The 27,703-nt window shown below is 42.4% G+C and overlaps 1 protein-coding gene across 5 annotated transcripts in view; it reads right to left on the bottom strand.

Annotated features, from left to right (window-relative positions):
• Positions 1 to 1,728: 1,728 nt before the first annotated feature.
• Positions 1,729 to 27,703, bottom strand: part of USP28 (ubiquitin specific peptidase 28) — a 64,070-nt gene continuing 38,095 nt past the window's right edge. For 3 of the 5 annotated variants that reach the window (XM_058663894.1, XM_058663895.1, XM_058663896.1), the window contains exons 11-26: positions 25,878 to 26,005; positions 23,712 to 23,807; positions 20,355 to 20,534; positions 19,733 to 19,953; positions 18,326 to 18,396; positions 16,271 to 16,499; positions 11,929 to 12,123; positions 11,290 to 11,429; positions 10,927 to 11,112; positions 9,820 to 9,915; positions 7,924 to 8,102; positions 7,743 to 7,821; positions 6,251 to 6,330; positions 5,628 to 5,751; positions 3,399 to 3,594; positions 1,729 to 2,357 (exon numbers count right to left, since the gene is read on the bottom strand). In XM_058663894.1, the coding sequence (XP_058519877.1) occupies positions 2,182 to 2,357; positions 3,399 to 3,594; positions 5,628 to 5,751; positions 6,251 to 6,330; positions 7,743 to 7,821; positions 7,924 to 8,102; positions 9,820 to 9,915; positions 10,927 to 11,112; positions 11,290 to 11,429; positions 11,929 to 12,123; positions 16,271 to 16,499; positions 18,326 to 18,396; positions 19,733 to 19,953; positions 20,355 to 20,534; positions 23,712 to 23,807; positions 25,878 to 26,005 (2,376 nt within the window). In that variant the 3' untranslated portion in view covers positions 1,729 to 2,181. The remainder of the gene's footprint in view (positions 2,358 to 3,398; positions 3,595 to 5,627; positions 5,752 to 6,250; positions 6,331 to 7,742; positions 7,822 to 7,923; positions 8,103 to 9,819; positions 9,916 to 10,926; positions 11,113 to 11,289; positions 11,430 to 11,928; positions 12,124 to 16,270; positions 16,500 to 18,325; positions 18,397 to 19,732; positions 19,954 to 20,354; positions 20,535 to 23,711; positions 23,808 to 25,877; positions 26,006 to 27,703) is intronic. The other 2 variants (XM_058663897.1, XM_058663898.1) reach the window with 2 other exon arrangements.

The raw sequence follows: 27,703 nt of genomic DNA, 5'->3' as shown, positions 1-27,703 counted from the left end.
TATCAAGCCATGATTAGTCAACACTTCGATTAATTGAGCAAGGGCTGTTTGTAGAAAAGCTCTGTCCTTGTGAGAAATTAATATATCATCCATATAGTGAATAACATAAATTGTTGGAAAGTTCTTTCTAAACTCCTGTAGGGCTAAATCCACAAATTTTTGGCACAAGGTAGGACTGTTCCTCATCCCTTGTGGCAAAACTTTCCATTGAAATCGTTGAAAAGGTTGTTTTAGATTAGTAGAAGGCAGGCTAAAAGCAAATTTAGGCCTGTCACTAGGATGCAGAGGAATAGTGAAGAAACAGTCCTGTAAATCCACAACAATGACATTATCTCCCCTTGGAATAGCAACAGGGGAGGGCAAACCTGGCTGAAGCGCTCCCATGGGCTCCATAACAGCATTAACTTTCCTTAAATCCTGAAGCAATCTCCACCATGGGGCTCATTATTTGGGTTTCTGCCATCCACATGGGGAGCCCCAGATGGAGTTCCTGGAGGCTGATGTTAGTCTGGCCCAACCACAGGTGTTGTGGGTATCTGGAGAGTGAACCACTGGTGGAAAGACCCTTGTCTGTCTCTCTGCCTAAATAAATAAGATGTACCTTACAGCTTAGAGGGAGGCAGGGTGGGGAAGCAACAACACAGCCTTGCAAATTCCAAAGCGGGTATACTTACAGTCAATGCAAATCGCAAAGGTGGAAAAGAACTCATTCACCACTAGGTACTGCTCAAGAATCAACCGGCCTGTTCTTACTCCAAGCGTGGACACTGTCATCCCCATCAAGTTTCTCAACTCATCAATCTTTTTTTTTTTTTAGTATGCATTTCCAATCTTTTTAAGATTTATTTATTTTTATTGGAAAGACACATTTAGAGAGAGGCGAGGGAGAGATACAAAAGATGTTCAGTCCATTGATTAAACTTGCTAAATGGCTACAACAGCCAGAACTGAGCCGATTCAAAGCCATGAGTGCAGGATCCCAAGTCTTTGCGCCATCATCCAGTGCGTCCCAGGCCACATACAGGGAGCTGATGGGAAGTGGAGTAGCCTGGACACAAACTGGCACCCATATGGGATCCTGGCACTTACTGGGGGATGATTAGGCAATTGAGCCTTTGCGCTGGGCTCAGCTTTTTCATTTTGAAGAAAAAAAATTAAAGAGACAAATACTCACCGATTCCATACATTTCCAAACTGGGAAATATAAATAAAGACCACAATGCACACCAGAGGCAAAACAATATCTTTATTGCACATTTATAAAATCTGCATAGTTGGATTATTTTTCCCTCCCACAATTTCTCGATTAATCTTTAAAATTTGGTTAAAACACAATTTTCAATTAGTAATCTTTTAAAAATGGTCAACAGGGGATAGTTCTCTCTACATATACATATACATATAGACATATTTTTCTTTTTACAAATCCACATCCCTTAGTTTTAAAAAACAAAAAAAGGAGAGGGAAGAACCAAAAGGTTTTTGGGGGGCACCAGTAGCCTTAGACACCTGTCTGAAAATTTCCAGATACTAGAAATTTTTGTCTAAATAGTTAACAACTATTAAAACACTATCTTTAGTCAAGTTTCACGATGCTATTGTGTCTGAAGTTTTTAATGTTTTCCTTTCTTTCACTGAGAACTGACTGTGAGGTTTTCTGGTTCATTTAAAAATATAAAAAACAGAAGAAAGGAGAGACAGCGTGAAGGGAAGCTCAGCGCCCCCGCCTGTGACCCCAGCACCCACTGTGGACTCTCCCCGCCTGGAGCCAGGCACGGCCATCCTTCCCATCTCTTGTAGCTATGGGTTTTTACATGTCATCTGTGTTTGACAAAATAACGAGTGGCTGCTCATCTGGTTCTGATGAGTCACTCTTCTACTCTGCTGTCAAAAACGTTTACATCTGCAAGATAATTAGAAAATTGGCAGGAGACTTACAAAAACACAAGCCGTTTGGAGGGTTCAAAGGCATTTCAGGTCTTCTGGCATCGCTCAACACCTTAGTATACTGGCTCTTATCTTTCCCAATAAAATAGCTTTTCTGATTCTGTACCCAAAAGTACAATTTTGTTTTTAATCCTTCTTTAAATACGCAGCATCACTGGGGCCCATACTGGGACCTCATTTGTCCAGTCTTCCCCAGGTGAGCACTGACAAGAGGCATGTTGAACATGTGGGAGCTTATTTCACTGTTACAGTTGAAACGCCTTGAATTGACTCCATGACAGCTGCAAATCGGCTGCAAAGGTCGTAGGGGGAATTGGGTCGAATAGTTGGAGGCTCCTTCAAGACAATGATTTCTGCAGAAGGATCTAGAAGCCTGGGCAGAAACTCCCCTAAGCATAGCTGCAGATTTTCTATGGAAGGAAAATGGAAGGTTACATATACAGCCAAATACATCTCTGGACAAAAAGCAATATGCCTATAAAGGGTATATTATAATATATAAACTATACAGAGGGTCTTTTAAAATGCCATGATTCAACTCTAATGGTCAAAGCATTATGCTGGCCAAATAACAACAGCTTATTTCTTCAGGCACAAGCAAGACTAAAAGACCCACTTGCCATACGCACTCCATACCATCCCTTGTTGGCAGACCAACATTGTATACACACTTCATATGGAGAGGTCTTCAAACCAATTTTCCTTTTAAAATCTGAGAAGTTGGATATGACACTCTGTATTGTAAATATCATGGTGGCATTTTTCTTGATGATAAAACAGACCCGTGTATACACACAGTACTGAGAAAAACTATATAGCACACATTCTCTAATTAAAACTAAAAGCATTAAAAGGAAATATGTAATAGCTAGTTCTTATAGAATTTATAATAACTCAAAATACTGGAACAAGCCAGTGAAATAAGAAGCTGACAGAACTTGGATCAGAATACACACCAAGCTTCCAGGTCCACTCCTCACCATGTTCTGCACAAGCAAGGGTTAATCCATGTGTTAATTAATTCACTCATCTCAAAATCTTCACAAATTATATTTTTATGTTCGCAACTTCAAGCCACAAGAAAATTTACATCAGACACCTCTACGCAATTATACTGTGCATAAACAGGCTTTTACATTTGAACTGTAAGAGGATTCTGACTTGGACAGAAGGCAGGGAGAGAAACTGGACATGCCTGGACAGCGTGTTGGCTGCGCACGGGGCTGCTTCTGTAGTCAGAGGAGGTTAGGGGTAAGTGGGCAGAGGCCCAGGCACCCCACTGCTTATTATAGTAGAGCCAATCTATTGTTAACTTACTTGTATTTTGTGTGCATGTCTAGGAGGGAGACGACATGGTAAGTGCTCTAATTTCTTAAAAAGGTTTAATAACCAGTGAGACCACTATAATTTCTTTAATTTTTAAAATCTTAGATTTTTTACCAACAACATACCTGCAATATCTTGCCCAAGGTAGGAGCACCAATGGTTTCTCATGACCTCAATGGCATCCAGGTCATCCTTGGAGATGTCGTTATTAATGATGAGGTGAATGCAGGGAATGATAAGCTCATTCATCACATTAATGCCCTCAGTAACAGAGTGGTCATCATTTGTTTCAAAGAGAGAAGCTGCTTTAGCGTTTAGCTCCTACAGATAAAAGATAATTACATATTTAATAAGAATCTATTAACAAGTGGTTTCCAAACCACCACACATTGGAGACACCTGAGAATCTTCACAAACTACTGATGCCTGGTCTCTACCTAACACCTGCTGACTTAACCAGTATGCAGGTGACCTGAGTGTTGGGATTTCATCAGTTCCCAAAGAGATTCTTTTTTTAAAAATTTATTTTATTTTTATTGCAAAGTCAGATTTGCAGAGAAGAGAGACAGAGAGGAAGATCTTCAGTCCATTGATTCACTGCCCAAGTGGCCGCAATGTCCGGAGGTAAACCGATCCAAAGCCAAGAGCCAGCAGACTCCTCTGGGTCCCCTGCACTGGCACAGGGTCCCAAGGCTCCTCAACTGCTTCCCCAGGCCACAAGCAAGGAGCTGGATGGGAGGGGGGACTGCCAGGATTAGAACTGGTATCCATTATAGGATCCTGGGGCATACAAGGCGAGGACTTCAGCTACTAGGTTACCACACCAGGCCTGAACATCCCTATTTTGTGGAGCCCCTAAGGTGGTCTGCAAGCTCTGACATGCAGGACCACACAAGGGGATGACAGTTAGTGATGGGAAGAATCTGAATCTCCGTCACTGCACTAGGTAGATGCTGACTGGGGTATTCAAAAGGTCAATTTGTGTTTGGCGATTTAAAAAGAAGTGCATGGGCCCCGTGGTAGCCTTGCATTCGCTGGGATGCCATATGGGTGCTAGTTCATGTCCCCACTGCTCCACCTGCCACCTAGCTCACTGATTGTGGCTTGGGAAAGCTGTCGAGGAGGGTCCAAGGCCTTGGGATCCTGCATCCATGTGGGAGACCTGTAAAAAGCTCCTGGCTTCGGAATGGCTCAGCTCTGGCCACTGCAGGCACCTCGGAAGTGCATCAGCAGATGGAAGATCTTTCTCTCTGTCTCCTCTCTGTAAGCCTAACTTTCCAATAAATAAATAAATAGATAAATAAATATTAAAAAAAAACAAAACTGCATAGGCCTAGCGTGATGGCTGGATTGGTTAATCTTCTGCCTTGCAAGCTCTGATCCCACATGGGTGCAGTTCTGTCACCAGTGCCCACTTCCCATCCAGCTAATTGCTTATGGCCTGGGAAAGCAGCGGAGGATTGCCCAAGTCCTTGGAACCCTGCATCTACATGGGAGACCAGGAATTCCTGTCTCCTGGCTTCAGATGCGCTCCGCTCAAGCTGTTGAGGCCAGTGGAGGACTGGACCAGTAGATCTTTATCCCTCCTCACTATAAATCTGCCTTTCCAATAAAAATAAATGAATGTTTTAAAAACACACTCATATATATAATACAAACATGAGGCTCTAACAGTTTGGATCATTGAAACCTGCAACGCCCTTTTCCTCTAAGTTGTCCCGTCCCATACATAACTGACATCAAACTCAAGCATGCACCAGGACATGCTCCATCCTCACTGGTGCACAGCAATGATGCTCATAGAACAGCAGGACCAATTATTAGGGCACAAGCCTTGTTCCAAAAACTACACTGACAAGTTGCTGATACCCTACTTGCTTAGTGGGGAACAATGAGGAAGCAGGCCTCCTTCTAACACTTTCACCTGCTTCTCACCAGGCATAGACAGCTGAAGGACAGGAGGACCTGTGCTCGGGGAGCACAGGAGGCAGCAGGGGGTAAGCTGACCCAGGTGGAAATACAGGCAGGGTGGAGAATATCCAGCCCTTGGGCTGCAGAAGCCCACAAAATCATTTCAGCAAGCTCTGCCAAGAAAATGGCAGATGGACTCCCAAGTTCACTAACACTGTAACAGGCTGATTTTTAGGCTTAAGGTTCTGCATGGCCCCACACTTGACTCAAGAGTAACCTAGAAGGACCTGCTGCAATACCAAAGTGCTTAGCAGAGTACGGGAAAATCTAAAACTTACTGGAGGTGATGACTGTGTTACAGTGCATCAGACTTCAAGCAGCAGAGGGCACACACACACACACACACACACACACACACCCTCAGCCTTTACAGCAATACAGACCAGCAGGCATTTTCTTCGGTACAAAGCAATCACGGACTCCTTCACACCGCGGCGAGGCCCTTTGGTCAACAGGGCAGCATTACTCTGGTAGGCGTACACCAGGTAGGACAGGGCCTCTTGGTACCTTGGAAATGGAAGATACACAATGGCTCAGCCCTCTTTTGCCAAAATATAGGGCCTAGAACTCACAGCACCTTACTAGGAGAATCTGCTGGGCTACAATCATGGAGAAGGCTAAAAGACCAACAGCATTGTGTCCTGTGAAAAGCTCGAGGGCAACTACTGCGGTCAATGTTCCATCAAACGACCAGGAGACCTGAGCCCAGCCCCCACACTCCGGGGGGGGGGGGGGGGCTCAGTCTTCCTCAGCTTAGATCAAAGCAGCCAGCTGGCTGCTCTCTAGAGATGCCAGCTCAAAATTTACATTCTGGGTTCATCTTCATTTGTCAGAAACTCTTACGCTGTGTCTCCATGTGGTAGCCAGAGCAAAGTGGAAGCACTGGAAGGCACACAGGGACATGGTACAGCTGGGATGCAGTCCACTGTGCGTGGGTGGGCCCTGGGGAGCAACAGTGAATGTCCTGACCTGACAGATACTCTTAGAGAAATCAAAGGCAACATACTTTCCTTTTTGATAGAGTTCCAGGCCTGTCAGGAGGTACACAGACACCTTTCGGAACAAACTATAATCTTCATGCCACTTCTGAAAAGAAATTAAGAGCATCTGAGTAAAATAGGCTGCATTTCCCACTAGGTGAAATTTTAAATTCAAGACCAGTTTATTGAGCACATCTGGCCAGGCATAAAAACAGCAGACACAAATTTTCAGACAAAAACAGTTCAACGTTTAGAATAAAAATCTCTCACTGGCTTTAATTATTCTTACTACTATTTTTTTTTTAAGTGTTTTGTTCCTTCACTTGGGAACAGAAATACTCATTTCACATAAGCTTTAGAATTTCTCATCCCAATTCTTCATATCATGGTCACCGTCAGTCATTGCAGGCTTGAATGACCAACCCCTCAAGGGTTGACTACCTAGACCCCGGGGGACAGAAAGGCCTAGGACCTTTCCCAGCTGGACAGATTGACATTCAGGCCCACAGTGGGCTTTATGTAGAATACAAAGAGCTTTTGTAGCTATATTTGTGGGTTTTTCTTTTTTTTTTGATGTATTATTATTGGAAAGCTGGATATAGAGAGGAGGAAAGACAGAGAAGAAGATCCTCCATCCGATGTTTCACTCCCCAAGTGAGCCACAACGGGACGGTGCGCGCCGATCCGATGCCGGGAACCAGGAACCTCTTCCGGGTCTCCCAAGCGGGTGCAGGGTCCCAAAGCTTTGGGCTGTCCTCGACTGCTTTCCCAGGCCACAAGCAGGGAGCTGGATGGGAAGTGGAGCTGCCGGGATTAGAACCGGCGCCCATGTGGGATCCCGGGGCGTTCAAGGCGAGGACTTTAGCTGCTAGGCCACACCGCCGGGCCCTGAAGCTATATTTGTGTTTTAATGCCTTCCAGAAACTGTATCATTTAAAGTAAATCAAAAGCATCATCTCAAGGACTGTAATGCCTGGGACAAAGCTGAAGTGGGGAGTACTTACACAAAATCAAAGGGGAATTCTCTTTAGTAAACAAAGAGAAATAAAGAGTCCTGCTACTCTCAGGAAAAGAAGAGATCCTGTATCTATTCTTTCCAGGTTTTTGGGGGGCAAGGGTAGAAAAAAAACAGCCTCGGAAAACAGATGTGTCAGTTCTGTCTCAGGAATTAACAATTACTTTGCACTCAGCTATATGTTGGCAATGAAAATACTGTTCAAACGGAGACTATGATGGGCTATGTCAATCAGTGGATTCTCCAACGACCGCATCGTGCTTGGAGTGGTAAGAGTGGCAGCAATTCAGAACTGTTGAACTATCAAAACCACTTGAGCAAGACCCTCAAGCATGCCCCACATCTGGGACCAGGGGTGGATGGGAGACTGGGTGGGGCTTCTCCCTCAAAATCCCCTTTTACATCTTCCTGTAGTGCTTGAACCTTTTTACCCTAATTATGTCAAGATTGTAAAAAAAAATTAATTAATTAAAAAAATTACTTTGCAGACTTAAAGACATCACCTTGTACTCTTCCATATTCATGTCATCTGGACCAATTTCCTTTAGTTTGGCTTGAGCCACCTTCATAATACTGATTGATCTGTAACAGGACAAGGTTGAGGAGAAAATCAGAGGGCACAATGGCACAAAAGAGGGTCCAGAGCTCGACGGAGCAGGAGCCACCAGAGCTGTCCCGTCTTACCTTTCATCATAGCTAAGGTTTTTATCTGCAAACTGTTCCAGAAGAGTCCGTTCCACTACCCTTTTGGGGGCTTCATTTTGGAAAAAGTAAACCAGCACATGCTGAAGTCGAGGGTCGCTGTGGGAGGTGGGGGTCTCCTTGGCGAGCTGATAGAGCCTGGAGTATTCTTCATGGAATGCCTGTTACAGATAGAACAGATGGTCAGAAAGAGGCACAGAACCCCTCTGTGGAAAAGCTCACACATGAGGGCTGCAGACACTGCTCCCCAAGAAATGACATGGGCAGCTACACATCTATGTACGCTACTTGCATTTCACAAGGAGTGAAACTCCTCTAGCATTCTAGTGCCAAAGGAATTCATTTTTCCCATAAGGTTCTCAGTATGGCATGTATTTAGCCATTTCAGATATAGTCTTATTTATTTATAATATATTTTTATTTTGAATTATGTGGTACAATTATGTATAGGTTGGGATTCAGATATATTCTCAAGCCCAGTGACCTGAATTGCAAAAATCCAAACAAATGGGCCTGATGCGGTGGCCCAGCGGCTAAAGTCCTTGCCTTGAACGTGCCGGGATCCCATATGGCACTGGTTCTAATCCCGGCGGCCCCACTTCCCATCCAGCTCCTTACTTGTGGCCTGGGAAAGCAGTCAAGGATGGCCCAAAGTCTTGGGACTCTGCACCAGTTTGGGAGACCCAGAATAAGTTCCTGGCTCCTGGCTTCGGATCAGCACAGCTCCAGCCATTCCAGTCACTTGGGGAGTGAATTATTGGATGGAAGATCTTCCTCTCTGTCTCTATACCTCTCTGTACATCTGACTTTGCAATAAAAATTAAAAAAAAAAAAAAATCCAAACAAATGCAACTTTGTTCAAATATCTTCAATTTTATTACAATATTCAAAAAAGTAAGCCCAGTGCAATGGCTCAGTGGCTAGGATTCTCTCTCCCTGCAGATGCCAGATCCTGTGTGGGTGCTGTTTTGTGTCCTGGCTGCCTCATTTCCCTTGCAGTTTCCTGCCTGTGGCCTGGAAAAGCAGTGGAGAATGGCCCAAAGCCTTGGAACCCTGGAGGATGCTCCTGATTCCTGGCTATAGATCAGCTCAGTTCAGCTCTAGCCATTGTAGCCACTTGGGGCATGGACAGTAGACAGAAAACCTTTCTGTCACTCTTTCTCTTGTGAATCTGACTTTCCAATAAAAACGAATAAATCTTTAAAGAAAAAAAATAACAGGGTGCAGCGGAGTAGACTGGAGGCTAAAGTCCTTGCCTTGCATGCATCAGGATTCCATATGGGTGCTGGTTTGTAACTCGGCAGCCTGGCTTCCAATCTGGCTCCCTGCTTGTGGCCTGGGAAAGCAGTAAAGGACAGCCCAAGGCCTTGGGACCCTGCACCCATGTGGGAGACCCAAAAAGAAGCTCCTGGATCCCGGATTCCGACTGGCACATTTCCGGCTGTTGCATCCACTTGGGGAGTGAATCAGGGGATGGAAGATCTTCTCTGTCTCCCCTTCTCTCTGTGTTTCTGCCTTTCCAATAAAAATAAATAAATCTTAAAAAAACAAAACAAAAAAACAATATCTGCAAAATTAAGGCCTGCTTTTTTATGTGAATGCCCTCACGTTACAGAGGCACAATCTCAGGGCCTTAGTAACAGGTAGCTCCCTAACAACAATGTGCAACCCTCAGGGGCAGCTGCAATGGAGTGGGTGAATCTATCAAAGGGAACAAACGCACAGCCTGCTAGCGATCTGGACAGGTAGAGGTATATTCCATTTTACCTTAAATGAGTAAATTCCCTTTAACCCCATTTTCCCTCCATCTTATAGAAAATTCCTGCCCCAATATTACAATACCTGGGTTGTAAGGGGTAGAATTTGAGAGAGCGATACCTTGATAAGCCCTGCTTCAGACCCATCTCGGTCGAAAGTCTGACGGGCTTTAGCTATGGCCAGGATGACCCCTTGCATGGCAGGGCTCAGCATCACCTACCACACGAGGACATAGGACAGAGAAAAGGGAGAGAAGAAAGGTTCAAAAGACAACTGTGAGAAGAGCAAGGTGTAGATGATGGTGCTCAAGGGGGGCAGAGCAGGCCGCTTCTCAGTCAGCAACAACGGTGCAAGTCAGCTTTCACACACCTACCCCCTGTGGCATGCACGGTCTGTAGCCCTCCACGTTAACAGCAGAACCTTAGCAATGCATGCGTGTCCTACGCGGCACGTTCTATTCAGACAGTGAAGGAAGTTGCGTGTCCAAAGATATCTCCAATAGGCACTGCTGAAGAATTAGCTTAAGTTACAGCTCTCAGCAGGGAGATGTCTGAGACAACATTTCCAATGCAGGTGTACATTTTAAATACAGAAGTGTTTTTTTTTTTTTTTTCAAATTTTAGGAGGAGGAACAGGAAACCAAAAATAATTTGGAAGCAGAAGAATTATACAAATATGACTCCAAAATGAAAACCTTTCAATAATTTTGTTTAAACTCTAAGTTTGCGAGGCAGGTTTCATGACCGAGCGCAGCACAACTGGGCAGGAGATAGGCTACAGATAACTGGGATCCTATAGCCTCTTCTAAATCTTGAGAATTAGAAATGTCAGCAACTTTCATCCATACTTGTTTTGGAAGAAGAATCACTGACGAATACAAAATTGACTAATATAAAATACAAAGATTTCCCACTTAAAGTGAGAAGGCAACTTTTTGTTCATAATACCAAAAAGTAACAATTGTGGTTTCCCGTGCCTTCTGGCCTCTGTGCTGGCCTCCATAAGGATCAGCCTGGGTAGATACATACACACCAAAGAGGAAGAACAAGGCCATCTTTTAAACAGTAACCAAGGTCAAAGCCAGACAGGCCTCCTTGTCATTTCACTGCATCAGTGAGAAAATACTAGCTACAACCAGACACTTACAAAAAGGAAAGTGTGCTTAGTCACAAGAGAGGGAAGTCAAGACTGAGGACAGACAGCTACTTCCTGCACTTTTCTCTGTACCTCCTCATCATATCCATCTGCATCAGATCTAACCAGAATCCTTCCCACACTGGGGATCTCCACTTCAGAGACCTCAGAATTAGGCTGGGCAGCAGGCTCTGCGTCAGGTGCTTTTGGGGGCTGCTCTGACTGCTCTGCAAGGGTTGTTTCCTGGGACATGGGCTTCTTAGGTTCAGCTTCCTTAAGCTGTGGTAGCAGAAGGCGGTAAGAGAGAGAGGGAGAGAGAAAGAGTAAGAACAGGAGAAACAAAGAGGCGTTGGTTAAATGCAGCAGAGATATGGAATAACAGAAATGTGAGAACGCTGAAAGTTACTGCTGAAAACCCAACCTTCTCAACAGTTTGGGCTTCCCTGCCCAGCTCACCTCACTCAGCGCTGCTTCCACGCCACTCTTTTCATACGCATGTGCTGTGTTTGCAATCGCCTGGGCAGTCTGTTCCTTTACAATCACGGCGTGCTCAGAAGACAGGCAGCGGACCCCATGAGCAGAAGTGACAGAAGGCTCTGACAACAAATCGTACAGAGGAATCAGCATCTGAGGACACCTCAGTCAAGAAGAGGATGACAAGAGGCAAGCAGGATGAACACAGTTGGATATACAACCCTACCCTTCTAACATACTTTTTAAACTCTTTTATAAATAAATATCCTTTAGAGAAAAGCGATTGTAAGACATGGTTACTTCGGCAAGAACCCGAAGTACAATTCAAAGTACGCCCACCTATGCTGCATTTCTTTATGCCAATGGCCATCTGCCTTGAGGAAGATCGAGTTGTCATGAAGTCTACCTATCAGACCCACCACAGTTTCTCCATTGCTGGGCAATAAGCATAACCACACAGGTGGCCAAGTCCTTCAGATATGATCCTGCTCATCAGAAGCCACAATCTACAGCTACTATTAATTCCATCAGGTAGGGCAACAGTAACTACACAGGTGTGAAGGCTGTAGCAGCAAGCAGCATGAATGTTACTACACCACTGAGAATGTCCTTCTCAGACACCTGGCGATGCGGAGAAATCCTGTGATGTGGAGCTGCTGGATGATTCCATCTGAGGGATTTTGCAAGACTGCTCTTCTTCCCACTCCTCTACTTCCTGCTCAAATCGCCAGTTATCTTCCTGGATGTAATGCTTCAGTTCAACAGACAGCGCTTCCACCTCCCCTAACATCTGGTCGGACTCATCTGGGGCTGTCTCTGAGGAGAAACAAAGGGACACATCACCTAGGAACCAGAAGGCCAAGAACAGGACGGTCCACCTTTGGTCTGACCTCTAACTAAAGCACATAAATACAAACAAAAATCCTGACAGTATAAGGCCAAAAACCACAGTATACTAATAACAGGGTAACAGTGCCTGACAGTTTGGAGGGAGGCAGTCATTAAATAACCTGTTAAATCAACTCATGAAGGCATGATAAAGAGTAGGGATTTGGAAGAGAGGTCCCTAACATGTCTCAGAAATTTAGAAAATCCACAGATCTAACAGACATTTTAACCCAAATATTACCAGTTTAACCACTGTGCTCATTATTTTTAAGAATTCCCATTTACCTAAAGAAGATCAGGGATACAGCTGAAGCCATTTACACAGCCTCAAGTTTCTTTTTTTTTTTTTAAAGATTGATTTTATTTTTATTACAAAGTCAGATATACTAAGAGGAGGAGAGATAGAGAGGAAGTAGAGCTGCCGGGATTAGAACCAGCAGCCATATGGGATCAAGGCGAGGACCTTAGCCACTAGGCCACGCCGCCGAGCCCCGAAATCTTTTTTCTTAAGGATTTATTGCAAAGTCAGATATACAGAGAGCAGGAGAGACAGAGAGGAAGATCTTCCGTCCGATGGTTCACTCCCCAAGTGACCACAACGGCCGGTGCGGCGCCAATCCAAAGCCAGGAGCCAGCAACTTCCTCCAGGTCTCCCACGTGGGTGCAGGGTCCCAGTGCTCTGGGCCGTCCTCCACTGCCTTTCCAGGCCACAAGCAGGGAGCTGGATGGGAAGTGGAGCTGCCGGGACTAGAACTGGTGCCCATATGGGATCCTGGAGCATTCAAGGTGAGGACTTAAGCCGCTACGCCATTGCGCTGGGTCCCCAGACTCAAGTTTCAAACAAGTACCATCAGAAAGCACTGTAAAATAATGGGTAAATGGTAAGTAATCTCTGGCTCAAAGTTTTGAAAAATGGCAAGGATATCAAAAGCATATCAAATCTCATTTCTCATCCTGTGATCAAGTCACACCTTTACCACAGTAACACAGTCACTTATGGATGTCCTCAGCCAGATGTTTCACAGCGCAAATGTCAGTTTTCATTTGCTTCTTTCTTTTTAATATGTATTCATCTGACAGGTAGATTTAGAAAGAGAAGAAGAGACACTTACTTCATCTGCCAGGGATGGGAGACGCTGAGGCCAGGATCCTATAACTCTTCTAGGCTTCCTGTATGGGTGCAAAGACCCAAGCACTCGTACCATATTCTTGTCACTACTTCCCCAGGCACAATGGCAGGGAGCTAGATCTTGAAATGGAGCAGATGGAACGGGAACCAGCACTATATCAGGTGCTGGTGTTGCAGGTTGCGGATCAACCCCCTGTGCTACAACACCAGGTTGCACTTCACTTGCTTCAATGACCCATGAATGCAATACTAAAGTTTGGATGTACTACCTACAGCCAGCCCAGTCATTGGTACAGTACCTCCCACAGGTTGATGTTCGTGCTTTCACAGTAGATATCCAATCCTGAAGCTCAATCTCTAGGTGATCATTCTCTCCATCCCAACTAGCAAATCAGATACTATGTTGCATGGGCAGAATGCCTGGCCCATTTCTTTTCTTGATAACAAATAAGTTTGGACACTCAAACAAAAGCTTTCTATTTTCTCATATGTACAATACTGGTCTCTCACAGATGATGTGGCAGGAAGGAGAAGATAATCTAAACTGGAATAGCACAGAACTGGAAATCAGAATCAGATCTGAATCTGGGCCTGCCATATGGTTACTGTGTATGACTAGCCAGCTGCAGAACTCCATGGAGCCTGTTAGTTAATTGTAAAATTACGGTAATAATAATTTATCCTGCACCAGAGGAATAGTCTGAAAGCACGCATTAAGGATTAATGTATCAATACAAATGATCAATACCATCAGTAATAACAAAAAGTATGCACAGGAGAATCTTTTTTTAAAAATGTAGTTATTCGGGTGCAGCACAATAGCCTAGTGGCTAAATCCTCTCCTTGTATCCGCCGAGATCCCATATGGGGAGCCAGTTCATACTCCAGCTGCTCTACCTCTCATCCAGCTCCCTAGTTGTGGCTTCAGAAAGCAGAAGAGGACAGTCCAATGCCTTGGGACCCTGCACCAACATGGGAGACCCAGAACAGGCTCCTGATTCATTCAGCCCCAGACACTGCGTCCACTTAGGCAATGAACCAATGGATGGAAGTTCCTTCTGTTTTTCTTTATCTCTGTATAGCTGCCTTTCTAACAAAAAACAAATCTTAAAATACACATATATAGTTATTCTTTAATTCTGGCACAAAGGCAAAGCAAGGTCACGTTCCACCTGCAGTGCTGGAATCCTTTATGGATCTTTCAGGTGCTTCACTTCAGACTCAGCTCCCTACTAATAGCCTAGCAAAGCAGCAAAGGATGGCTCAAAATTTGGGCTCCAGCATAAATGAAGCAGACCCAGAAAAAGATCCTTGCTCACAGCTTTAGACTGCACCAGGCGGGTGTGGCCATTTGGGGGATGAATCAGAGGATGGAAGATCTGTCTCTCTAAAATTCAGGTAAAAATAAAGAAAAAAATTTTTAAATGCAGTTACCACTCAAAAGGCACAAAAATGTGTGTACAAGGATGCCACTTAAAAACCAGAGACTACAAGCCTAGCGGGGTAGCCTAGTGGCTAAAGTGCTCACATTACACATGCCCGGATCCCATATGGGCACTGGTTTGTGTCCTGGCAGCCCCCACTTTGCATCCAACTCCCTACTTTTGCCTTTGAAAGCAGTCAAGAACAGCCCAGCCTTGGGACCCTGCACTTGTGTGGGAGACCCAAAAGAGGCTCCTGGCTCCTGGCTTTGGATCAGCGAGCTCCAGCTGCTGCAGCCACTTGGGGAACAAATCAGTGGAAGGAAGATTTCCCTCTCTGTCTCTTCCCTCTCTGTATATTTGACTTTTCAAAAAAAATTTAAATCTTAAAGAAAAAAAAAGCAAACAAGCAGACTGCTAGATGTGAAAGGAATGAAAGAGGTACAGAATTGAAGTAATAAAATATACTATTTAGGGGAAAAAAATAAGAGGGGGTGGATAACTAAAATCTGGCACATACTTAGAAAGACTCGTTAAGTCCAACTGGGCCCAGTATGGTAGCCTAGTGGCAGAAGCCCTTGCATTGCATGTGCCGGGATACCATATGGGCACTGGTTTGTATTCATCCTGCTCCACTTCCCATCCAGCTCCCTGATTGTGGCCTGGGAAAGCAGTAGAGGATGGCCCAAAGCCTTGGGACTCTGCACCCACGTGGGTGACCCAGAAGAGGCTCCTGGCTCCAGGCTTTGGATCAGCTCAGCTACAGCCTTTGTAGCTGCTTAGGGAGTCAATCAGTGGACAGAGGATCTCTCTTTCTCCCCTTCTCTCTGTAAATCTGACTTTCCAATACAAAAAAACTTTAAAAAAAAAGACTATTCTCTCTCTCTCTCTCTATATATATATATTCACACTATATACATATATATACTGTATATATCATAATACATATACTAGTATATATACTTTTTTTTTAAATAAATCTTTTTTTTTTTTAAGATTTATTTATTTTATTACAAAGTCAGATATACAGAGAGCAGGAGAGACAGAGAGGAAGGTCTTGCGTCCGATGATTCACTCCCCAAGTGAGCGCAACGGGCCGGTGCTGTGCCGATCCGAAGCCGGGAGCCAGGAACCTCTTCGGGGTCTCCCACGTGGGTGCAGGGTCCCAGTGCTCTGGGCTGTCCTCGACTGCTTTCCCAGGCCACAAGCAGGGAGCTGGATGGGAAGTGGAGCTTCTGGGACTAGAACCGGCGCCCATATGGGATCCTGGGGCATTCAAGGTGAGGACTTTAGCTGCTAAGCCATGCTGCCAGGCCCAATGTACTAGTACATATACTTTTATAAAATAAATCTTAAAAAAAAAAAAGACCACCTTAGCAACTTCATAGTGTACACTTGTTGGGGGCCAAGTTAGCTCTCTTATGACATTTGTACTTTAAGTAGTTTATACATAGTAGAAAGCCATAAATTATAAAAAGGAAGTAGAGCTCATGCCCAATCTCTGGTTTTGTTAAGATATCTTTACCTGCACTGAAGTGTGGTAGCTTGTCGTTAATATACATCAGACAGTAAGCACTAACGTTTCTCAGACCCCCATAGGAATCTCTTTCAAGTTCTTCCCAGGAAGATTCGGTAACAGAGATGTCATTGTACTTGAGCCAGATCTGTCGGGGCTGATCATAGATATAGGCCCAGTAGTGTCCAGCGTTGGCTTGACCTTCATGAACAAGAACCGCATGCAAACGATAAGGCACCTGCAAATGAGAACATCCCTGTAAAGCAAGCCATTTGCTAAAATGTATTTTAACAGAATACTAGATTGTTTCCTACCATCAAGCAGAGAAAAATGACTCTTTACAAATGTGTTTCAAATGGAGCTCACATAGAGACATCTCGTTAATCCAAGAAGAACTAACAAAATACAACTTCAGAGTCTATCAATTTTGTCTCAATTCCTCAGTCTTTAAAGTGAGACATCAGATGATTTGTCTGAAGATTCTTTTAACTATAAACTATGCCACAAATCTAAACCAAAGACGGTCTAGACCCATTTATCCTTCCAAATCAAAACTCAGTTTGTCTAAAAAGACCACCTTGAGCACTCTATGTTGAGAAAATATTTACTCTATTTGGAACCCAAAAACAAGTTTAGTAGCTCTCTTGTGCTAAGCTTGTTTGAACTGGAGCCAAAATGAAAGATAGCCACAGGTCCCTTATGTTTTTTCTTGTGAGTGATCACGCATCTATTTGTAGGATAAAGATCCACTTAACTACAAACTTGCTATGTAGTTTTTCAATGTGGAGAAAAACAGTAATGCTTGCCTGTTAAGTTTTAGTGAAAGTAAGGAAAGCCCAGTCATCAAATCAAACCTATACTACCTTGAATGTTGCTACTAGCAGTAGAGATTTTTGAAATAACACAAAAAGAATGGGGAAATCAAATGATTTACACTGCGCACTCGTTAGGCAACTAAACACTGCCTCGACGTTATTCTAAAAACAGAGTTCTCTTCTCATCTTGCCTATTCTATCTACTCACACCACAGACACTGCATGGACATGCCCTGACCACAGCCTCTTTTCCCCTTCAGTCCCAGAATGCCAAAATCAACAAAGACTTACAGGAAAGCCACACTAGGCTCCTCCCTCTTGGCATCAGCCTGGCCCATCCGCAGCTGCTACAAGCATTTCGGGAATGAACCACTGGAGGGGAAAATCTCTCCATGCCTCTCAAAGAAGTAAGAATCAAATACGTGTAAGATTTTTTTTTTTTAAAGTAAAAGATTATCTGCCCTAACTTCCTTTCACAATTGCAATGGAGAATGACCCAAAGCCTTCGGATCTTGCACCAGTGGGTAAGACACTTGGAGAGTGAACCAGGGGATGGAAGATCATTCTCTCTGTCTTTCCTTTGTAAATTTGCTTTTCCAATAAAAATAAATCTTTTTTTTGTTTTTTTTTTTTTGAAAAGATTTTATTATTATTATTGGAAAGCCGGATATACAGAGAGGAGGAGAGACAGACAGGAAGATCTTCCATCCGATGTTTCACTCCCCAAGTGAGCCGCAACGGGCCGGTGCGCGCCGATCCGATGCCGGGAACCAGGAACCTCTTCCAGGTCTCCCACGCGGGTGCAGGGTCCCAAAGCTTTGGGCCGTCCTCCACTGCTTTCCCAGGCCACAAGCAGGGAGCTGGATGGGAAGTGGAGCTGCCGGGATTAGAACCGCCGCCCATATGGGATCCCGGGGCTTTCAAGGCGAGGACTTTAGCCGCCAGGCCACGCCGCCGGGCCCATAATAAAAATAAATCTTTAAAACAAAACCAAACTTGACAGTTTACTATATAACAAATAATAAACACATGGCGGAATCAAAATAATGCTCCAATTCCACTACTGGTTAAAGCCATTCTTTAGCCAAAAATGAATAAACAAAAAATAATCAATTTCAATTTCAAGTTCAATCTGATATTGTGTTGGAGATTCTCATCCATTTTCAAAGAAATCAACGAGATTCACTTTTTTTTCTGATCTAACATTACCATATGTCTTGACCACTTCCCCATCAATTTTTTATTCTACCTGGCGAAGTAGAGGATCACAGTACATCTGCTCAATAGCTTGGGTGGTACTAGCAATACAATTCTTCAAATCTGTTAAAAGAAAAAAAAAAAGGACTTTGTTAGATCACCTTGCTCTGTGCCACAAAGGCTGCTTCTACTAAGCAACAATGCTGCTTTTCCGTACCAAGTATTTAAAATAACATCACCATCTTTCCTTAAACCACAAAGTAGTACACAGTTTAATATTCAGTACTCTATAAAAGGCTCCTATAAAAGGCTCCTATCTCAGTATAATCACATTAAGAACTTCAAAAATTATCTTTTATAATTGACATCAAATTGTGAAAGTACCAACTATCTCTGCCTAAGGTCTCTTAGGAAATACCTTACTGCATTGTTCATTTGGCTGGAAAATATGTGAGGACACTAAAAAAACAACTCGTGGAAAACAAACTTTAAAAAAAAAATCCTTGGGCCCAGCAGTGTGGCCTAGCAGCTAAGTCCTCGCCTTGAATGCGCCAAGATCCCATATGGGCGCCGGTTCTAGTCCTGGACGCTCCACTTCCCATCCAGCTCCCTGCTTATGGGAAAGCAGTGGAGGACGGCCCAGAGCACTGGGACCCTGCACCCACGTGGGAGACCTTGAAGAGGTTCCTGGCTCCCGGCTTCGGATCAGCGCAGCACCGGCCCGTTGCGCTCACTTGGGGAGTGAAACATCGGACGCAAGACCTTCCTCTCTGTCTCTCCTGTTCTCTGTATATCTGACTTTGTAATAAAATAAATAAATCTTTTAAAAAAAAAATCCTTGAAATTCATTGTAGTTTTTCATATTATGGATTTTAAGACCCTATTTATGTCAAAGCTACAGTTTCTGAGAGTAGAACAAAGGGCAGAGTTAAATTTCATCGAATAAGAAATTGGGGAGAATCTATTTTACTTGCCTTCTTGCTTCCTAGGTAAACGCGAGAAGGCCCACAGTCTGTGCTTATGGCAACGAGGCTGAAAGCCCATTCAGAATACGGCACCATGACATTCACTTTTATACTATGTGCACTGCTTAAAGACCCTCAGAAAAGCATGTTTCACATACAAAATACTTTAAAATTAGAAACCCAGGACAACTAAACTTGACATTGGGTCAGTGTTTGGGTTATCTACAATAGGAACAGAAATCACTAGATTGAGACAAATCCCAGCAGAAAGATAATGAGCACCTAAACTTTGAGAAATTCCCAGCTAGTCTGAGCAAGAAACACAGGAGGGCTCTTTCTCCCACAGGTTAGTGGGGACATGGCCCGAACTTATGGAGTCCTTACAGCCACACTTACCAGGCCACATGAAAATCATGGCAAAGGGCAGCCAACCTGCCCTACTTCCAAATAAAAGCAAAGATCAAGACTAGGTGACCAATGATAGAAGAGCCAACCTTGTATATCTTGTTCAATCTCACTCCTCCACCTCTGCAGACAGGTCTTCACAAAGTTCATCTCCTCATCTGTGACAGTGCGAGGAGCGGGGTGCTCGGGCATCTCCAGGGAAGATCGAGAAGATGCCTGTGTCTTACTTATTATCTCAGACTTGAGCGGAGAATCTTCAGGAGAAGAAAAGGGACTTTCAGCATCCTGAGAAGAGCTTTCTGAACTTGTACTGAAGGAAGACAAAAATCAAGTTCATATGATAATTTCCAGACACGTGGCAAGTTGCTCTATGTAAAAGTACAGATGACATTTAGTGATTGTTAAATCTGTATAGTACCGAGCCAAACTTCACATGAATTATGTATTCCAGATATTAATTACTATCTTCACTGTACTGATTACCAACCTAAGCATTAAAGAAATCAAGTAACTTAGCAAAGTTCACCCAAACAGAAGCGACAGACCAGGCTTTAAACCCAGCTCTGGGTTCATGATCTCTAATCATCCAGCATGAAGCCTTCTTATAAAGACAACATCCTCACCAGCGAAGAGAGCTCACAGCTCCCTGAGCTCCATGCACTGAGTGTGGACTAGGTGGAAAGAGCTAGCGAAAAGACCTATTTTCATTACCTTTCCTTGGTGTGCAGGTCAGAACCTGGGCAGTGCACTGAGGAGAGTGGTAATGCCACACATGCGTCACTCTGCGGTGGACAGCTTTCCGAGGTGGGTTTTGTACTGGCAAATTCAATAACGTATTTCAGCATGTCTGGCAGTGGGAACCGGGCTGGGCCCGAGCCGTACTTCACATACCTAAGAGAAAAAACAGTGGTACTCCACCAGCTGTGTCTGCCTTCTACATGAAGATTTGCTGACAAAAGATGAGTTTATCACATGTACAGCCAATGGAGGAGCCTATACAAAGACTATGTAACATTTACCAAGGCATTCAAATAATTTATGGGGAAAAATCTACTGAACTACAAAAGTAAAAAATTACTAACCCTATATTTTGATTTATGACAGGAAACATTTCAAACAGGCTACTAAGCACAACCATGCAATTTATACTTTTCTCTCAAAGTCATGTTCTGGTCACAAAAATAAGAAGTTTCTTCCAGTAAGTACATATTGCTAGCAACCAAATCAGAAAACAATTCTGATGAATGAGCGCCAAAAGGTTTCTTTCCTTGCTGACCTTTATTTTTATTTCAAAGACAAAACTTTCATCTGCTGGTTTACTTCCCAAATGCCTGTAGCAGCAAGGGCTGGGTCAGGAGGAGCCTAGAATTCTATCTATGTGTCCCATTTGGGAGGCAGAGTCTCGAGAATCTGAGCCAACATCTACGTTTGTTACCCTTTAGACCAAAAGGTTTAGAACTGAGCAAAACAAAATAATCAAAGCTGAAAGAGGAAAACTCTGGAAACACTATATGCTATAGCTTAAGACAAGTGGCAAGTCTGTCTTCTCCAGGGATATAAACACACTATCGTTCATACAACCACTAAATCGCATAGACTAGGTATAAATTATGGAAGATTTCTTTAGGATGAATAAAGTATGGACCAAAACAATACCTATTTTAATAACATCCAATATCACTCTATTACCACAACATTACATTAGATTCATTAAGGAAATTTAGTTCAAATGATAGTTCAACAAAGTAAGTGATTTAAACTGCTAGTATATATAAACTGATAATTACTAGATTCCAGAAACACTAAAGAAAGAAAACACGAAAAAAACTTGGAAGAAAATTGTTCCTACAGCAAAAAGATATTATAATTTTAAAATGTGAGGGTATACAATAAAGGAGAAAATTAAGTAGAATCTGCATGCCAGAATCATGGCTTTTATTTAAGAGGATTGCAGATATGTAAACGTAAAAAAATTTTTTCCAAATTCAAGGCTCTTACTGCTGCTATTATCAGCTTCTTTCAACCCTCATCTGCAATGCAGTACTGGCACTGTAATGGGATCTAAGTCAGCACTGTATAGATAGCTCTTCCCAAATTTGCAGTGTTCAATATGATACTGATATGAAATTCCAGGGAAATTTTTTCTGTAAGAAATTTATCTTCAATTTTATAACAAAGCCATTTTCATGTTCTCCAATTGAATTTCTTTCAGTGACTTTTTTAAAATAAAGGTTTGAGGAAGAGACAGAGAGAAAGATCCGTCTGCTGATTTACTCCCCAAGTGGCTGCCACGGCCGGAGCTGAGCCCATCTGAAGCCAGGAGCCCAGAGCCTCTTCCGAGTCTCCAACGGGGGTGCAGAGTCACAAGGCTTTGGCCATCCTCGACTGCTTTCCCAGGTCACAAGCAGGGAGCTGGATGGGAAGCAAAGCTTCCGGGATACAAACCAGTGCCCATATGGGATGCCCTTGTGTGCAAGGCAAGGATGTTAATCGCTAGGCTATTATGCTGGGTCCCATTTTTATTCTTAATAGAAAAAAACTAGTACACAGACTTTGAATGAAAATGTAAACACAAAAAAGTTTAAGTTAGTTCATTATGTAATCTTACCACCATATTTCATTTCTACTATGTACCGATATCCCTATCTATCTTCCCAGGAGTATGTCACAACCAAACAAGACAGACCTCAAACAAACAAATGACTATTTTACAACAAAATTAATACTAAAGAGAATATCCCTATACTCTATTTTAAAACCTAAGTAAGTCAGAATATTTGGTTGGTTAGTAAGCACTTCGTAGTTATTTGGCTACACAAAAGCAATTAAGATCCTCTAGCCTTACAAAGCTTCATTGAAACCTTTAAAGTAAAATTCTGTCACACTTAGAAATCCTGTACACAACTTTGAGGACAGCATCTGAGGAGGTGGCTTGCAGCTCAAGGCTCCACAGTGCATCTTGGTAAGTACTTGGTGAGCCAGAGAAGCGGGTCTGACAATGACAGTGACTGGGCCATCTGGAACCTGGTATGGAAAGTGCTATCCTTTAGGGAAATTAATGACCCAGCAATACAGTGGGTGAAGGTGGGGTGGAGATATGTGGAAAACAATTAAGCAGATAAAGAGGGAAAATGTCATTGTAATGTATATGATTTCCCTTATAAATGCGAAACCAATGCAATCCTACCTAGACTAGAAAGAAATAATACTGACTCTTCCTAAAGAAATCAAGGCGGTTCCACAGAAACAGTCAAGCGCAAAATGAACAAAGCAAAAAATCCTCTGAAGATAAAGGATCTTACAGTCAGAAATACTGGCCCTTTTAATCAGCACACCACTCTAGGCAGAGTAGCAATCTTTTCAGCATTCTTATACAGTTTAGAAACTGCTTTCCCAAAGCAAGTGGATTGGACATTATGAAAGCTCTCTCATGCTGGTGACAATGACGGCAAGGGAGTAGAAGAAGAGGCCGTCAAATCAGAATTCTGGTTCTCCTGAGCACACGGCCAGTAGCTAACCATGTCTGCGATGCTGCTCAGCCTGACCGCTGTCTGCCTCTGAACAACGTTAGCGGATCTGAAAGGCGGCTTCACACTTCACTACTTTTTTTTCCGGCTATTTCATATAACACTCTAGGTATTACATACTGAGTTAATTTTAAATAAGCAAATTATCTCATTTGAACGATTTACTCCTTATTTTCTGTATTTTTTGTTTTTATTAATATCAACAGGACAGATATCATGTAGTTTATAGATACAATCCTACCAATGTACTATTTACCCACACCCTCCTTTCTCTTTTGTCAATGTTTATAATAGATTTTTAACTTACGGTAAACTACAGGGTTCTGCACTGCTTTTTAATATTCTTATTTTCTTAATACACAACTGGGCATATATATGGGATACCAGGTAATACTTCAACATACAATTAATTACATTGTGGAGGGTTCAAACTAGGATAAACTTGCCTATCTTTTTATTTACATTTTCTGTGGCAAATTATCAAATATACATTTTTTAGGTTTTCTGAAATATATCTTTTACATGTCTAAGTACAACTCACCTTTCCAGTTTTTGCTGAAGAACTTTTATTTCTTCTTTCAGCTTTCGAATACATTCCCTCTTACTGCGAATAAGCTCCTTGCTTCTGTACATGTACCTAAGCAAATGGTAATCCCACAAACATTAAATTCTTTATTGCCCATAATCACATCAAACAAGATACAAGGAAACTTTTTCAATCTAAGTAGACACTTTATTAAAAAAAAAATACTCATACAAATGATTCAAAAATCAAGCACATTAAAAAATACTCAATATCATTAGTTTTAAAAACAAAAACACAACAAACCATAGAAATCAAAGATATTCCATATACCCACTAAAAATGCCCAAAATTAAAGTGATCTGTAGCTACAATCACAGGCAAGGATTCTTTTTTTCCAAAAAAAGGTGAATAGAAATAAAATATAAGTTTATTTTGCCATATTTTTGAAAGCTATACAATTTTTATGATACATATTTTCCAAAACTTGGTGAAGAATCCTCATACACATGGATTTCAATAAGTTTTCTGCACCAAGTTTTCCCTCATGTATTCTCTTTTGTCTTGAGAGTGTCTTTCTCTTTCTTTTTTAAATAATCTTAGTTGATTAGGGTACAAAGGGTCAAGGGTACACTCCGACGGTACAGGCAAGGATTTGTAGGCAATAAAGCTGTTGGATACTGGTGGAAACAGTTCAAGCATCTCTCTTTCTCTCTCTTCTTAAGATTTATTGTTATTGGAAAGGCAAATCTACAAAGAGGAAAGATCTTCCATCTGCTGGTGGCTGTAACTGAGCCAATCCAAAGCCAGGATCCAGGAGCTTCTTCCAGTCTTCCAAGTGGGTACAGGGTCCCAAGGCTTTGGGCCATCCTCCACTGTATTCCCAGGCTATAAGCAGGGAGCTGGATGGGAAGTGGAGCATGCAGGACTCAAACTGGCACACATAATGGATCCCAGTGCTTGCAAGGTAAGGTTTTAGCCATTGACTCATCACACTAAGCCATCATATTTTTCTTAATAAAGTTAAACATATACTTGTCATGTAACCTTCATATAACCTAGCAATCCTATTCCTAGTATTTTATCCTACACCACAGTCTGTTAATGTTCATGGTAACAACTTTATTAGTAACGGTGAAGACTGGATTCATCTGAAATATCTGCTCACTCATGAAGGGAAAAATTATTGTCACAAACCTACAAGAAAACATTACTCTACTATAAAAAGGATATATGCACCAACATGGTTGAAACCTCAAAACACTATCCTGAGGTAAAGCTCATAGCCACAAGCATGTACTCACTAAATATTAATGTCACTAAAGTGAAATGGCAAGATTACTGGATCAAAAAGCAAGTGAGTGGCTGCAAGAGCCTGAGAGCAGGAGCCAAAACTGAATGCAAAGATCTAACTGTCACTGCTGACAGCTATTTAATTACATAATGTACCCATTGGCTACATACTTAATTGTGAAATTTTTGGAGTATAAGCTTTCCCTCAATAAATCAGAATTTGAAAAAATAAAAGTCTGTAAGTAGCAATGTAAACTTGTCAGGATCTTTTCTCTCCTCAGGAATACACACATATTCAAATTAGAAAGAAATGTAAGGTCCTCCCCTTGCACGTGCCAGTATCCCATATGGGCACCGGTTCTAATCCCGGCAGTGCCACTCCCATCCAGCTCCTTGCTTGTGGCCTGGGAAAGCAGTTGAGGACAACCCAAAGCCTTGGGACCCTGCACCCACGTGAAGACCCAGAAGAGCTCCTGGCTCAAGGCTTCGGATTGGCTCAGCTCCAGCTGTTGTGGTCACTTGGGAAGTGAACCATTGGATGGAAGATCTTTCTCTCTGTCTCTCCTCCTCTCTGTATATCTGACTTTCCAATAAAATAAATAAATCTTAAAAGAAAAAAGAGAAAAGAAAAAGAAATGTACCGTGGCTATTCCATACACTGTTCCTTACATCTAAAATATCAGCTTTCCTCTGAAGCCCAGTTGCTCAACTGCAGTCCAAAGAGAAGTAGCCCTTAGCATCTCTCAGAAACACAAACTTAGACCACAACATTCCATGAATCCAAATCTGCATATTTATGAAGACCTCCAGGAGACTCCTTGGCCTAGTATACTTAATACTTGCTCATTCTAATGCTGTAGTAGCCAAGAAGACAATCAACCAGGAACTCACCTGTCCATATAAATAATCTGAGGAAATTCCAGCTTATTGTGAATTTTCTCTGGTTGCCCAAGAGACTGATTGAACTCAAATCTTGAGAGTTCAAACGTCAATACTGGAGGTAATTTTGTAAACCAGCGCTAAGTGAGGAGAATAAACAGGAAAGAAAGAAAATAAGCATTAAGACATGACGGTGGTCGCATTTAAAATACTCATCAAATTCCTCTTTCGGTATGGGATTAATCATATTCAAATCAAACTCATACTAGAGCATGTTTTTATCCTAAATACTAATGAAAACAGACATCTTAACTCATATTCTCTTAAAGAATATAGTTAAGCATTCCTCAAGACTCCCAACTTAGCTAATGTGTCAAAGTATTCTTTATTCCACCCTTATCCTTACAAAAATCCACCCTTGAATGTGGGAGCTGCAAGGCACCTACACAACTGATTGAGTGTCATCACCATTCAACAGGGTTTGGAACCCGAGGACAACATCCAGCTGAAGCACAGAGAGAAATTATGATCTCAACAGCACATCAGCAAGGAGACAACTGTCTTTATGAATCATTCAAAAACACTAATGTGGGCAAGTATTCTGTACCATTTATTCAGTCTAGGAAGTCTAACTGGAATCCCCTTCATGTGTAAAATGGAAACTTAAAATACCAAAATGGGCTACTTTGACTCGAGTTTCTGAGACCAAAAAAAACAAAGTCTAAGAATTTTAAGACTATACTGATGTCCTGTAAGGACGAATCAAATACACCTACAATCAGTAATACCATAAAAGTTTCAAGGATAGAATGCACTAGCTTATCAAAGAGATTTCCAACTGTCACTGTTAATGGGCAAGCAAACACTAAGCCAGGAAATGCATTCACCTGTGTGCCACAGATTCCTACAGTGGAGGGTCCCCTTTGCCAAAGGTGCAGACAGTGAATTCAATAGCCTGTTTGATGACTTCATGGCTCAAGCTAAGCAAGCACCAAGACTGTGTTTGGTTCTCTTTTCAGAAAGAGATCCCATCCTTGACTATGCTGGTCCAAGCAGCTGGTGGACACCCCTTCTCTGCTGTGAGCAGGTCAGCACAGGTGGTAACCAAGACAGGCCTCCTCTTTAGGCACTAGTTCTTTCCTTGAAAAGCTCTGTTGAGATCCAACACTGCTCAATAGCTAAAGTACTTTCACATGTCTCATGTTTCGGCTCCTCACTTTAACTCTGGAAAGCTCTTCTTTTTATCCTATTATAATCACTGAGTTTACAGTTTTGTGCCAAAATGTCAGATGAAAGAAAAATCTAAACAGTGCAGTGTTGAAATGATGCCACAAATGCCACTAATTCTTAACCCAATTGGAAATCCGAGGTGTTCCTGTTTCGCTCTCCCTTTGATCTGACCTTTTCCCTTCACATCCTCCTCCCACAAAAATAAAGGAAAATTAAAATTTAAAAATTTTTAAAAAGCAAAGGCAGAATTTACAACTGAGAACAGTACACACTAAAGAGGGAAAATATTCTGAACGGCATACCAGAGGTTTTAATCACTGAACTTTTACCCTCTGCAAATATGGAGGCAGTGGGTTCTCCCTACTCAGGGACAGGTAGGCTTCAACAGAAAGAGAGAAACTTCATCATACTTTAAACATCAGAAGCAGCACACAACTTTCACATGATTAACTCTAATTCAGCACCAAGATTGACTAACATCAAATGATGAGACAAGACAAATTCAAGTTCTGTTAACTAAATACAAAGTTATTTATATTTAAATAAATATAAGAGAGGGAGATTAGCTTGCCCAAAAGCACAGTCTGACTTAACTGGCTCTGTCACTA

The sequence above is a fragment of the Ochotona princeps genome, chromosome 4 (assembly GCF_030435755.1).
Source record: "Ochotona princeps isolate mOchPri1 chromosome 4, mOchPri1.hap1, whole genome shotgun sequence".
NCBI classification, from domain to species: domain Eukaryota; kingdom Metazoa; phylum Chordata; class Mammalia; order Lagomorpha; family Ochotonidae; genus Ochotona; species Ochotona princeps.
The sequence above is the reverse complement of the archived record's forward strand: the minus strand, read 5'-3'. Positions and strand labels throughout refer to the sequence as shown.